Genomic DNA, 14,549 nt, shown 5'->3' on the forward strand with positions numbered 1-14,549 from the left:
CTGACTATGTACTGTATTTGTTTTTGAGGAGGATGTTTATGTTATGTTTATTGTTATTTCCCAGTTTCTGCTATGCTGAGTTTAGTTCATGCTAGTGTCTGAGCCTTTATGTTGTGTGTGAGTTTGCTGCCTGAACTAGCCTGCTGATATAAACTAGCCTGGTTTACCCAACTTGTCATTTACGGTATCAGGTTTCTGTAACAATTAGCCATCAGCTGGCTTTACACCACTTGCCATGAAGGACATAGCTGCTATGTCAAGGTCTCTGAGGAACTTGCTATAAGCAACACTCCACTCAAAATTAAATCTATGTCACTTAAAAAAAACCAAAAAAAATAATGTGGGAACAAACATTTGGAAAAATATCCTCAAATGTATTGTTGACTGAACCCATTCACAGTAGAGGAAAAGGAGAACAGCAGAAAGCTGATGATGATGTAGACATAAAACCAGCCATTTGTGACTAGACAGTGAAGACAGTGCCTTACTAAACACACCACTACGAGGTTAGCCACACAGGCAGGAAAGAGACTATCACCCTTTCATGGAAAATGAATGAACCTCAGTAATTTAAAGGGAAGCTGGAGTAAATTCTCATGCGGGAGAGTCATTACTTTGATTGAGAACAGCTGGTACGACACTCTAGTTTCACCCGGTTTCACCCCAGGTTGCCCATTGTGGAAATGGTGCTCTCCATGGTGCTGAACTACTGGTTCAGTGGCATGACGCACCACAGTTTTGAGCTTAGTGTTACTCAGAAAAAGACCCAAGTTCCCTTAGTATGTATTTTATTCTACAGACCTTTTTGAAGTCCTTCTTTCAGTATAGATCAAGCACAATAAAACATGGAATGACGGGTAACTCTCATACAGCATGTGGTAGAGCTTGTAGAAGTCCAGAACCACTTGTATTGGGATAAAACTATGCTGTGTTTAGCATTTCTACAGACATTTGGAAATCTTTTTACACAGTCTTGTTCTAGACTTAGTAGTAATTACAGTGGGTAATTCGCCTCTGACATTTTATAGTCCAAACAGCTAATCGATTGAGAAAATAATTGACAGAAAAATTGATAATGAAAATAATTGTTAGTTGCAACCCTACGTCATCAGTTTACTGCACTATGAAGTCTCAGTAGGTTACATCACTGTTATATAATGTTATGAATAACACATTTCATCTAAAATTCCTTTGCCGTTGTAGTTGTTCATGCAGGCTTGCTGTAGTGTATTAAAGCCACAGTTTATCAGCCATGTCAAGAGCTAATCATATCACATTGCTCAACACTTTGTCCTCTACGTTTTTTAAAATGAGATGATGACTTAATTGACAAATCTGAACAAAGCAGAGAAATAGATCTCTCTCCAGCTTGTCCCCTAAAAGGTCATCTTCAGCTCCCTCACATTTACTTGTATTTTCTCAATCCATTGAGGAATTTAAAAAGTTTTCAGAGTCTTCCATCTTTTCAGTCAAGTAGAGCTTATGGTTGTGGCTTCACTGCGCAATCAAGCAGCTGCATTATTATCTCTTATCTTTGCCCCTGCACTGCACCCGAGAAGATGTGAGGGGAAGCATCTCAAAATAACTGATGCCGTGGAGTGTTTACCGTGAAAAGTCAGGCGTACCCTGACATTTGGGCACAACAACAACAAAAAAAGACAGTAATAAAGAGAAATTGCTGCTGCTCTCCTGGTTAATGGAAAAGGTGAAATCCTTGGAGTTGTTTCAAGGTGCTGAAACAGTGTTGCTGGGGAGGTCAAAGTTGCAGTAATTAGATGTGATCCCTACCAGGCAGTGCTGCAACGATTGGACTGTTTTATCAGTATCCTGTTTAATCTATGCCAAGGGTGAACATTTTGGATTGAATAGACCTGCAGTGGTTTTATAGAGTCGTAGGAGGGGGGGGGGGGAGTCTCAAAACACTATCTCCAAGTCCTCAGGGCTTTATGGCAAGGGAACAGTAAACCTGGAGAGCAATAATATTTATCATAGGTTTAATGACAGCTATTTGTGTCTCAAGGCTTCAGTCATCCGCTCTGAGTGTTGCATTCTTAAAACCTTAGCAGTTAAAATTGTAATGTTATTCCCATCTCAGGATGTAACAGTACCACAGTCAAATCCCATGACGGAGAACAAGGTAAACTGAATATACTGTGGTAGCTCAAGAGTTTCTTTCTTTCCAAAATGTCTAAAATTCATATTTTAGTAACAAAAACAAAACAAATGTGGGCATAAATAAACATCAAGCAAAACTAAAACTAGACACAGAAATTATTGTTAAACTGTTATTTTTGTAATACTCCTCGTTGATAATCGCTCTGCTTGATTAGTTTCACATGTCAAACTGTGGATGTATCTAGGGCTGCAACTAATGCTTATTTTCATTATTGGTGAATTGTTTTGTCCAAAAATAGTCAGTAAAATAATTTGTCAGAACCCAAGCTGACTTCTGTAAGTAGTTTTGTCTGAGCAACGCTCCAAAGCCCAAAGGTATTACATTTGTAGTTATATTAGAGCAGCGAATCTTCACATTCTGAGAGGCTAGACACATCAAATGTTAAATATTTTCCTCGATAAATGGCTTTAATGATGAATCGATTATCGATTGTACAGTCAAGTACAATACATACACTCATACACACATTCATAGACCATACACATGTACTCTGTCACTTATTTGTTTAGCTGTTTTAATGTGACAACATCGGTTGCATTGCTTCTTCTTATGTGACAATTTACCTGTATGGTCCCTAAATGAAATTGTTTGTGATGAATTTTCTGTCAGCTAATCGATTAATTGACAAATTGTTTCAGTCCTAGATCCTCCTAAAATTCTCCTCAATGTTCTCCTCTTTGCAAGTTTGAGCACATTAGATGCTGGAGATGCATAATATGTCTCTGACACATCACTCAGTGGCGATATTAACATTTTAGATTGTAGTTAGATTAGACTGTAGTCATTGCTTTAATGACCCTTTGGGAAAGTAATCACTTTCACATTAACATGCAGGCATTCACATTAAAGGTGAAATGATAAATTGCACTCATGTTTCCTGAAAACATGTTTTGTATAGTATCAAATTGCAGCTCTAATTAGTCAGAATTAACACATTGTTAGAGTCTGTTCATTCACTTCCCTTCTGTATCAGTCAGAAAGTTGTCATTTCCATCTCATGCATAACATGAGGAGGATATTTTGGCCCTTTGGGTTCTATGACACGTCTAATAAATCTTACACTGTCTCTCTTGGTCAAGTATTCCATCACTGTGCCAAAACAGGTGGGCCATATTCTTGGCGAGACGTGCCCCCCCCACCCCCACCCCGTCCACTGAGCAGTCTGTCCTTTAAGGGCTGCGTCCTTGTCTGCCTGTGTCACTCCCCACAGGGACTGATGTGATCTGACTGACAATGGCGGTTTGTCTGCCAGGTACTATCTTATAACCCTGCTTTATATGAAAGAACAAATAAACTAGCATTGGCATATTGACTGCAGAAACCAGCATGAGTCACTGTTCATCATTTTTATTTCAGCTGTTTGGCAAACTGAACAGATCAAATGTTGTATGGCTAATTATACAGAAAATGAGATGTCTTCCTGGTAATATCAATAGTTCCAATTAGATTAACAGTTATGTAGCAGTTACTAACCAAAACCTTTTTGTGATCCTTTTAAAAACAACATCTGATACACCATCTATAAAGAAGTGCATTATTACAGGCTTTAGTTTAGATGTTGACAGGGACCATAACATGGAAGTGAATTGACACATTTCAGAAAAGGTAAGGAATGTTTAAAAACAAGTTTCAGTGTTCCTTGTCATTATGTTGTACATTCTTTCAGTGTCTTTGATAATTAGGGTGTAATTAAATATATAATATGTATGTGTTTTCATCTTTTCCTCCATTTGCATCAGCAGTAATTGCTAGCACTTAATGTCTACTGGCTTTTGTCTTTTGGCATTTGCTCTACTAGTGGGGTATGTCCACATTCTTTATTTATCAAATTGCTGTCCTCTTGCTCTCTACCAAGACACAATAATGTGATAAAATAAAACAAAATAGGGGCAATCTGAAGAGTCTGGATCAAACCAGCAAATCATAAAATGTCATATTCAATAGCAACAGAAGAATAACACTTCATTTTATCCATTAAAGACATTTTTTTTTAAATTCTTTATGTTCTTGTTGCTGTTACAGATAACGTTTGATATTCCTTAAGAAAAAATACCGTCTAAGATAACATTATGCACTTTGCCATCAAAATATAATCACACAAAAGTCATATCTGTAACCACATGAGAACCATACCCAGTCACATTTTATAAATCATAGCAACACTGGATAAAGCTAAGAGGCCCCAGTCATCAGTCACTAACATATACTCTCAAAAACATTACAGACAATATGTTACAAGCTAACAGCAGCATACTGCAATAGAGTGTACACTTCATGTATCCTATTTACAAAATGTTCTTTTAGAGGCGATGTGAGAAAACCACAAACCACCATAACGATCAAGTGAATCTACAAAACGGAGCTATACCTAGTACTGAACATATAGAAGAGAAAAGTGTTACTTTCTTCCGGCTGATATGTTTTCTTCCTTTGAGGATACTCTTAACAAAATGTCATGAGTTATGTTAAAAATGTTACATGAATTATATTCTATTAAGAGTGTTAGTTGTCCATTATGACAGGAGACAGATCAACTCTTTTAGATCAACACTTTTAGATTTCCTTTAGTTGAACTAAAGCAAGTTTATTGACAGGGCGAATCAAAGCACAGTTATGCAGAAAATAATCCACTCTATCCTCAAAACACGGTTCCACACATTGGCAGTCCATTGAGTCAAATGTGCAGCGTTTGCACACATTCCAAAGACGTGAATTTATTCACATGGTTATCAGATCACAGGGTTTAACTCCAACAAACTGAGAAATCCTACAGTATGTGTGAACTGATTTTTTTTTTTTGAAGTCACCAAATTTCCCTCCAAGGCATGGAAGTAAAGTGAGCTGATATCTCTGCAGCAGTTTCAGCAGGTCTGTTTTCAACCCAGCAGCAGCACAGTCCAAGCCAGACAAGCCAACATGGAATCCTCGGATATAATCCACTTTTGTCTCTGATTTCTGTGCCTTTACATTGCTTTGTCTCATTTCTTTTCCACTTCAAGAAAAAATGTAGGTGTCACACTTTGGCAAATGTCTAAATTAAAATGAGTCGAATCACGTCTTGATAAGGGCAGAGGTGTGTTGATCCACAGTCCATAGATTCTACAAAAGCTGGAAACCTTCAAGTGGTAAAGCCGTTGGTGTAAAAGCAAAGGCTAGTGCAAGCAGCAAACTTGAAGGGTGTAAGCAGGTGAGTTCAGCTGGTGAACTTCTAGCAATGGCATTTGAGTCACTGGACTCATCCAGTTGATGATTCTGGGGGGAAAGACCACAGTGTTAGTGTTGAGTGGAAAGTTGACAAAAAATATTTCCATCCACCTGTTTTTATGTGTATATTCAGTTTGCGCATAAAAAAAACCTGATTGGAAACACTGGATATTTGAAAAGAAGTTGAAATATCGCAAAAATCGGTTTTACACTCAGCTGAGGCGGAATAATTGGTGTATTAACAAAAACAAAATGCGATAAACTGACCTAAGGCCCCTTTACACTGCCATTTTGGGCTGTTTGAGATGAAAGTTGACAGTTGTCAGAGCAATGTGGTAAAATCTTTGGGCTGCAAATGTTAACACAGTGTTCATTTGCACTTAGTTGTTTTTTGTGGAAAATGGATAAAATGTTGAAAAATTCAAATTCCGTTGTGCTGTAGAAAAAAAGATAAATTGAATTTATATAAATGTTTATATATTAAGAAAGTAGAGGCACTAGTAATTGGAAAAAATGGCTCAGACCCCAGAGGGTTAAAGGCGCCTTTAGTGAAATAAATTTAATTTAAATTATGACGCACATGAAGCATTTGAATTAAATGTCACTCAACCTTCCCCTCCACCGAGGAGACAGAAAATGACGGCAGATGAAAACATCAGATCTGTGTAGACCGATGAGGAGACTGTAACATTCCTCAAATTAATACATGAAACAAAGGTAAATGCCATATTTCCATCATGTTTTCCATCATTTAAGGTTTGACTTTAATTGAATCTCCTAATGACTATAGTGGATGGAAAGGCACACTAATTAGAATCTACTTTTTTCTAAAAATTTGGTTAAAACTTGAAACACAGATACATCAGTTAAGTGTTGCCATATTATTCAACTGTTAAATAACATGAAATTGCAGTACAGAAATGCTATAAAGATACGTGTGTTTGCAGTGTCCCAATTACAGACTGAGTCTACCAGAGAGCAGAAAGGCTGAAAAATGTCAAGCTCAGAGCATATCTTTGTTCTTTAACAACCAATTTAAGGTTTCCTTTTCAAAATATTTGAATATGTTATGTGTATATGTTAAGAAATAAATATGTTTTGCCTGATTTTTTTGTAACTCTCAAATATCATTGTTTGGGCTCTAGTAGGACCTTCCATGAAATGTATAGAATAGTGTTTCTTACCACACACTGAGCAGTATCCACTGTTAGGTTTGACACCAGTTTTTGAGCCTAGAAGGAAGAAAAAAGTCAGAGAAACATTAACTTTCATTCTCTTTTAATTGGGTTTCCCTATCTTTCAAGATCACAGACTGGCTGATGGTGGTGCAAAAATGCTATGAGATATACAACAGCCGGCTTCTCTGACAATATTATTCATTTAGCCAGTCTTGAAGAAATTGTCTTGGCCTGGAAGTTGGAACTGCAGTTAAGGGAGGGGCTGGGCATAGTCTTCAAAGTATGACAAGGTCAAGCAAAACCATTACTGCATCAAGCCTAACTCCCACTGCCACAGTTGTGAAGCAAAATACTCACAGCAACAAAATTTATGATAATACTTTCAGTTCACACCAATTCCCATAGTTTAGACCTGCAGGGACCTCTTTGTATAATCATCCTCCTCAAGCAAGATGCGTAAGATTTGAGTGTATGTTTGTGTAAAAATTTGTCTGCGGTCCTGTTTGTGCCAGCTTAAGGTTATGACAGTTCAATACATTGAAACTCTTTTCCAGACTGCTCTAAACCTTTTTAGCCACACATAAAAATACCCACACGCATTTGCACATAGCCACACACAAACAAATACACACTCGCAGATACAGAGATGGAGTACAGCAAATGGTAAAGTGACTCTATAGTAGTTTGGGAACATAATAAACACTCCATGCATTGCTTCTTAAGTAGAAAGAAGTCTAAGAAGCAGGATTCGGGAGAAGAATGATTAATTGCTCTATAGGAGGTCTTTCCTCCTGGAGGATGTTTTTACTGGTGATAAATCATATTATCGCTATTAAAAGCCAATATGATAAATTGTCACACTTAAAGTATGTGATATTATCTCATTTAAAAATATAGCCCCATAGTATTTATCAGAGGAGAATAGCAGAGGTCTGAAATGTGTTTGTGAAGCCAAAAAGTTCCAAAGGAGCTCGAGTGCCTACAGCATAAGCAAATTTAAGCAAAACATGTAGTGTATGATGTAAAATGTCAAAATCAGCACACTTAATTGATTTCCTACAATTGCATTTGATATTTTAAAAGTAATTTGCATATCATTATCTGTGACCATTATGGAAATTTACGCGGCATTTATTTCAGTTAGAGAAATTTTTGTAAATGAAATATCTAAGATTTGTACGCCCATGCACATGGTTAGACACATGTTGGATTAAATGAGTGAGATCAAATATTGGTCTGCAATGGAAAATGGCTATTGTTGTAAAACTTCAATTTTTGATGAGAGTTTCCTAGTAATTACTAGGGATGGGAATTGAGAACTGGTTCCAGCTGAGAATCAGTTCCAAATTGTCCAATCCATCGAAATAGTATGCCTCTGAGCTTATCATTTCCTCTTATTGATGCCCAGGCATGTGATGTTGATGGAATGAAAAAGGCGGAACTAAACTGCGAGGGCAGTGCAGCCTCTGGACTCTCTACAGCTCACACGTAGAGTTATCTTTGGGTATCTTGTAATCTTTAAAAAGGCAGTGGTTGCAAAAATTTTTTGATTTAATGAGCAAATAATGACCTTTTCCAGATGAACGTGAGAACGTGAAAAATACTGTGAACTTTTTACACTCAGAGACTAACATTAGCAGGGCAGAGCAGCAATCAGAAATAACAAATGAGACCAGCTGACCAACACACACAGTGGAGCACTCCTCCTCCCCCTCATTTTGTCATTCTCATACAGACAGGAGACTGCATGATGCTTTCAAATAGTTAATTCATTAATTAATGCAGTTAACTTTTGGTTGTAGACCATTTCTCTCATCTACCAGTTATGTTTCATATATTCATCAGCATACAAGGTCATTGATAAACAGCAGAGATATTAAAATAGTTGCGTTGACACTGAAACCCTGTGTAGCCCTACTTTTTTTCCACACAGAAAATTTATCAGGAATCAATAAAGAATCTGACCAATAAGCAGAATTGATAATGGCATTGGTATCAATAAAATCTTAACAATTCATATGCAACCATTTTAAATGAGTACTTGTTCAGTATGTTCAGTGGCAACATTCAGTGCCAGTGCAGGAGGTAGTGTGAACTAGGCAGCAATCAACATGTCTATTATTTAACCATTGTTGTAACAGAGCTAACAGGGAAATACATAAACAAATCTCAATCTTTCCCTACCCTTATCCAACTAGTATTGGGGGACAAAACATTTGGTACATCCTTCCAATGACACTGTGTCCCTGTGCACACAGACAGTCACAGACAAACTACCCCTGTGGGCCATTTCTGATGTTACTGTGGCAACCAATTAGCTTTGACATGACAGCTTTGGAAACTCTGACTCCACACTGACGTCTCATCTTTCTGCCCAGGAGGGGGGATTCTGTGCATGCCATCATAAAACCATCCCTGATCCATCAAGGTGACAGAGCCAGACGCCTGACACTCAGACAGAAGCTCTGGATACCTGATGTTTAGGTCAAAATGGATTCAGGCACTCTCTCTCAGAAGTTTTAAAAGATTTCTCATCACTCCATAGTCAACAAGGCAGAAATCTATCCAGACATTTGTTTTTGTGTGGAAAGATTTTGTTCATTATTTTTCCTGAAAAACTGCTTGGTAGAAGTAAATAAACAGCTTGGTAGAAGTGTTTTCTTTTAGTTTTGACAAGCAGCAGTGCTGCCATAAACAACTACTGTATTGAGATAAGAGGTTATTATGAAAATTGAAACTAATTGCCTCTCCATGTAGCAGTGCCCTTTTGTTTCAGAGAGGAATTCCTCAGCAGGCCAATAAAGTTTCTCAGTTAATGAGATCAGTGGAGGTATAAACCGACTGTCATCCCTCTGAGTCAGATAGAATGTAATTGGCTAGCTCCATTATTTGAAGATTTATAACACTGAAAACTTTATATTGTCTGTAAGCATGTGTAAACTATGCAGACAAATAAAATATCCTATACTAAGCAGACCACGATGTGGCATTAGAGTGTTGCTTGTTTGGTTATATTGAGGCATAATGGATTAAAATGAACAATTTGTGAACCTATTATGTTCATTTAAGCTATGTATTCTTATTTTTGGACTCCACTAGGGTAGTTTTGGATGATTCACAGTTCAAAAAACTTCATGCTGCCTTTAGTTCAGCCACTGTCTCTTAACAGGCAGTCTTAGCTTCTGTCTCTTTAAGGCCCCTCTCCCGATGAGCCCTTTCTGTCCTGATTGGCTAGCTTTCCGGAAGCCTGCCAAGGGGCAGCCGTATCAGAGTCATGTTAAGTTACCGCCAATGAAAACCCCATGTTTTACTGCTTCAAATTAAAAGCTTTTAAATGACTAAATAATGGGACACTTTTATTGTGAAGAATTTACAGGAAATCACCGAATTAGCCGAGATTTGTTAGTGACACTAAAAACTGGAACAACAAGATATGGAGCTATTTGGAGCTCCTTGTTCAGTGGATTGGTTAGAAATAATGCCGGGAGGAATAGTACAGTGTACAAGGAATAGTGATGATGATGTTTGATGAGGAGCTGCGATGACCAGCACACCTCCAACAAGTTAGTCTAGTGATACCAGACATTGGAGATCTCTGCCTACTGAAGTCTGGGGATTTCTTAATACATAGAAGTTGCTTGAACGGTGGCAAGAATAGTCGCTAACAAACCTACGCCACTAACATTTGTCAAGGACACACCTTACCGAAAATGTTACTCTCTCCCCATTCTCCTCCGTAGCAATGCAGGGTTTTTTTTAAACTCTGTAATTGTTTCCACCCAGTTTTAACAACAAAACCTAGGAGATAGTCCTCAGTCTCTATGAGTGAAACATTAAGAGACTGACCTATGAGTCTACCAACAGGTAAACAACTTATTTTACTTTGCCCTGCTGTGTAATGGAAAAACACTCACAGCATGCCAGCCCAACTCGAGTCATGGCTCGGCGTGACTACTCTGAAAACAATATCTTGACAACTGCATCTGCAGAAACACTTACAGAAACACACTCTACTTTTAAAAACTCACCTGTAAGGTCCCACAGATGTGATATAGTGAGTCAGTATCAAGATCCAATTTGGTCATGTCCGTCAGTGTGTCCAGTGCATTACTGTTTCGCTCTTTACCCCTCCGAGTGACGCTAGGCTCGAGTACAGTAGGCTGAATTGGGGGTTGGGGTTGCCAAACTCCAACATCAGTACCGTTGCCAAATGCCTGGATGGCGTTACCTGCAGGGATATAGTGTATTCATTGGTGGCATTATTGATCCTGTTCACATGCAGAATCTATGCTTTATTAGACAATGTAAATTGACAGGAGTAATTAGCACAAGTGAGAAAATACTTAATGTAAATATGTGAAAATATGCATCAAATGTCATGACTAAGATTAAATTGAATGTTTGAATTTCATTTAATGAGCATTATCAACTAGAGTGCCCTCTAAGGCCTCGTATTTAAAAATACAGGCTGCATAACCAACAAGTTAGCAGGTGCCTTCCATCACTGCCTTGGGAAAAAGTGCAAGTGGCATGGCCCAAAACATTTTGTTCATGTCCAACTAAAAGCTTCTTATAATTGATACTTTAGATAATTGTTCAGGAAAAGAAATGACTTGACCTTTCTCAAGAGCATTTTTAAAAGCAGTGTGTGCCTTTAATAGCAATGATTCACAAAGCTGTACAAAAATGTACTTCATAATAATTTATGCAGTGTAATTTACTCATTAAGCACAATCTAAGATATTTTTCCATGAGCAAAAATGTGGTTTTATATTGATCAAGAAGATTTCTTGATCTATTCCTAATCATAGTAAAATCCATTATTGTCAAGGCAATTTAGTATACTGCAATTCAAAAAAAAAAAAAAAAAAAAACTTCCTCTAGTAAACCACAATATGTTCTTCATTGGAGTTTGATCATAAAAATGCCCCTCATTACATATGAGTGAAGTAACAAAAGACATGCTTAAGAGATTGTTGCTTAAGTGTCAAATTCAGAGAAATTGCACCATCACATAAAATTCCTGTTTCAAGCCATTATCCCCCATTCGACTATCTCAAAAAGCCAGGATGGCTGAATATGGGAACTCACGAAGGCATCGATTGTTGGTGAAAAACTCAGCAAATTTATCACAGTCTGTCTTGCTGTTCCCACTACTGCTGCAGTCACACCATGGTGACAGGCTAATACCAAGAGATCGCACGTAATTGGGTGTCATCACTGTACCTGCAGAACACAAGAGAAGAAAACTAGTAACCCATCACACCAAACTAATTTTACTCTTTCATTCACTGTGCACTGAAGTTTTAATCTTCAGTTCAACCATTCAGGACAAGCATATACCCCTTTTACAAAGATTTCAGAACTAAACATGAATTGCAAGGTACCTCTTTATGGAGCAGTGTTACTGTATGATGCTTGACTATTATTCTGTTTCACAAAGGCTTCAACCTTTTTATAGGGCTCTATCGAACTAAAAGAGTGGAGCCCAATGACTCTACTCTCAGCCTTTACACTGTCACAACAACCTGCTGCATTGTGATTATACTGTAAGCTCACTTCACCTCACTGACTTGTAATTATGTGTGGCCAGTGGTCTTGCCTCTTCAACAACATGTACATTATTCATAGAAATGCTGATGTCAACAAAGGTGGCAAACTGTAGCTCTGAAGAGTGCATTCGGGACTGCTGGTGCTTACCACCAGTAAGGCATGGCAATCCACTGCATACCACTGCAGTTACACTATCTCAGAAGCTACATCTTTGTTGCTGAGGCATTTAAGCACAGCCGATCGAGAGTCAACCGTGGTGACCAAGCTGTACTTCAATGAGCACAAAGTAAAATGAAACCATTCTTTGCTATGGTGTCATCTCGACTGAATAAAACTGTCCTTTTTCAGGGAGCATAGGGTTGATTATGCTCATACTTATTAGCTGTGGAAGTACATGCAAATTTCTGTTTGCAGAGACAGAGATGAGTGGTTAAGCCAGGGGGGCCCCATTAGAGGGTGTAACCTGTGTGAAGTACGATGTGAATGGTGTAGATTAAAATGTCTGCCTGTTGAGTTTGCAATTGGTCACTGTTCAAATCTCATTACTAAAACTCAGTGGGACATCATTTTTCCTTTCTGCATAATGAAACTTGCTGATGGAAGACAGAACAAAGGAAAACAAGTACTATTTCTACACAATGCTGTGGTGTATGAACTGTGATGATTTACACCCTACATATTGACTGTGCCTTAATCTCTTCTGTGGAAAATACAGGAGTAGTCAGTAGACTATAAATAGACTGCTAAACAGCTTGCAACATTGCATGTTTACATTAATTGACAACTATTTAGATAACTGATTAATCATTTTATTAATTGTTTAAGCAAAAATGTCAAAAATTCCCTGTTTCTAGCTTCTACAATGTGAATATTTGCTATGAAATCTGTTGTAAATTCACTATTTTAGGGCTTTTGGACTGTTCGGATAAAACCAGACATCATAAAACACCTTGAATTTATTGTGAAAATAATGTACAGAAAAATAATCAATAATATAAATCGTTGTTAATTGTAGCCCTACTTTCACAGCTGGCTGGAGGTTATTTATATGCTGCACAGTAGGGTAATAAAGGAAATTTACAGCTTAAAGACTGATTGACAAACTGTCAAAATACTGTATGTTTATGACCTATAAAAACTGCCATGAACTTGGTTATGTATGCCTTGTGTGCTACTTCTATTAGGAAATCTTCTTATTTTCTCTCTCTGCTGCATCTGAATAGATTTCATCTGTTGTAAAGCAAAGATTCACTTAAAAAGAAAATCCAATGCCGTAACTTTGAATATTATTATATATAACCGTCTCCAGAATCAGTCTTCCAGATTCTTCAGTGTGATGATTTGTTGCTTTACTGTGTTTGATATCACTGTAAATTGAAAACCTTTGAGGTTTGGACTGCTGGTTGGACCAAGTAAGCTATTTTAAGGTATCACCTTGGGATGGGCTTGTATATAAAATAGTTAATTAAAATGGTAATAAACTGATTAATTGATAAAGAGTTCAGCTTGTTTGCTCCTGCAGGCCACAGGTCACCACATGAGCAGCGCCCAGTCTTACCTTTCATAAATCATTAAAGCACCTTCATAATTACAAAAAACAACTGTACAAAACCTTCAGGTAGAGGTTTTAGAAACAATGCGATAAAATAGGAGAACATAAGTCAACTGGGCATTATACATACATGGCGAGTATAAGTTTAAGTATAGCTTAAGGTTCAGTAACAAGCAGAGTTATAACTAACTAATTTCAATGTTAAAATACTTTAAATAACTTACCAATAAGTCCTGAGTAAGAAAGCAGACAGTCAGCATAGTTCTCCCTCAGACAGCCTGATATGGAGCGAGCCTCTGGCTGACAGTTGCTAATAAAGTCTGCCAGTCTTGATCTATAAACAATAGAGATACAAATAACAGATACTAATTTCCTGAAGCTGGTATTAGATATCGAGCTTATACTGGGTGAGGTGCTTCATAGGCAATAAATCCTTTACTGATTTCAAGCCAGTCTTAACTAGCATGATTAAAAATCTGTTTTCAGTGAAACGGTTTAGTTGTGCTGCAGTGAAAACTATTAAAGAAACAGTTGAGTTGTGCTGCCGTGGAAACTTACTGAAACAGTTCTGCTGCAGTGGATGAGGTAAACAACTTTTCTGTTTCTTGCAAGGAGTCAGGACACCTGCTGACAGCTGTTTTAAGCTGATTTATGGTCTAACTGTATATAAAGTAGTTTAAACTAGCTCCACTTCCAACAGCTACAACAGTAACATGCTGCTTACACACTGATGCTTCAATATTAATAATCTAATGATGTCATATTAATAATATATTAGTCAGAGGGACCAAACCACTACTTTAACTTTCATGCTTTTTAACTACATTTTTCTCTCTCAGAACTGGTTCTTATGACGTGCTGTCTGACCACGTCAAAAATCAAATGT

At 37.5% G+C, this 14,549-nt stretch overlaps 1 protein-coding gene across 1 annotated transcript in view; it reads right to left on the minus strand.

Moving 5' to 3' along the window:
• Window positions 1-2,168: 2,168 nt before the first annotated feature.
• Window positions 2,169-14,549, minus strand: part of gfra1b (gdnf family receptor alpha 1b) — a 29,972-nt gene continuing 17,591 nt past the window's right edge. Inside the window, exons 6-10 of the mRNA XM_067576396.1 lie at window positions 13,888-13,997; window positions 11,650-11,784; window positions 10,587-10,786; window positions 6,565-6,612; window positions 2,169-5,428 (exon numbers count right to left, since the gene is read on the minus strand). Coding sequence (XP_067432497.1) covers window positions 5,276-5,428; window positions 6,565-6,612; window positions 10,587-10,786; window positions 11,650-11,784; window positions 13,888-13,997 — 646 coding nt within the window. The 3' untranslated portion in view covers window positions 2,169-5,275. The remainder of the gene's footprint in view (window positions 5,429-6,564; window positions 6,613-10,586; window positions 10,787-11,649; window positions 11,785-13,887; window positions 13,998-14,549) is intronic.

Source organism: Thunnus thynnus, chromosome 20 (genome assembly GCF_963924715.1).
Source record: "Thunnus thynnus chromosome 20, fThuThy2.1, whole genome shotgun sequence".
Classification (NCBI taxonomy): domain Eukaryota; kingdom Metazoa; phylum Chordata; class Actinopteri; order Scombriformes; family Scombridae; genus Thunnus; species Thunnus thynnus.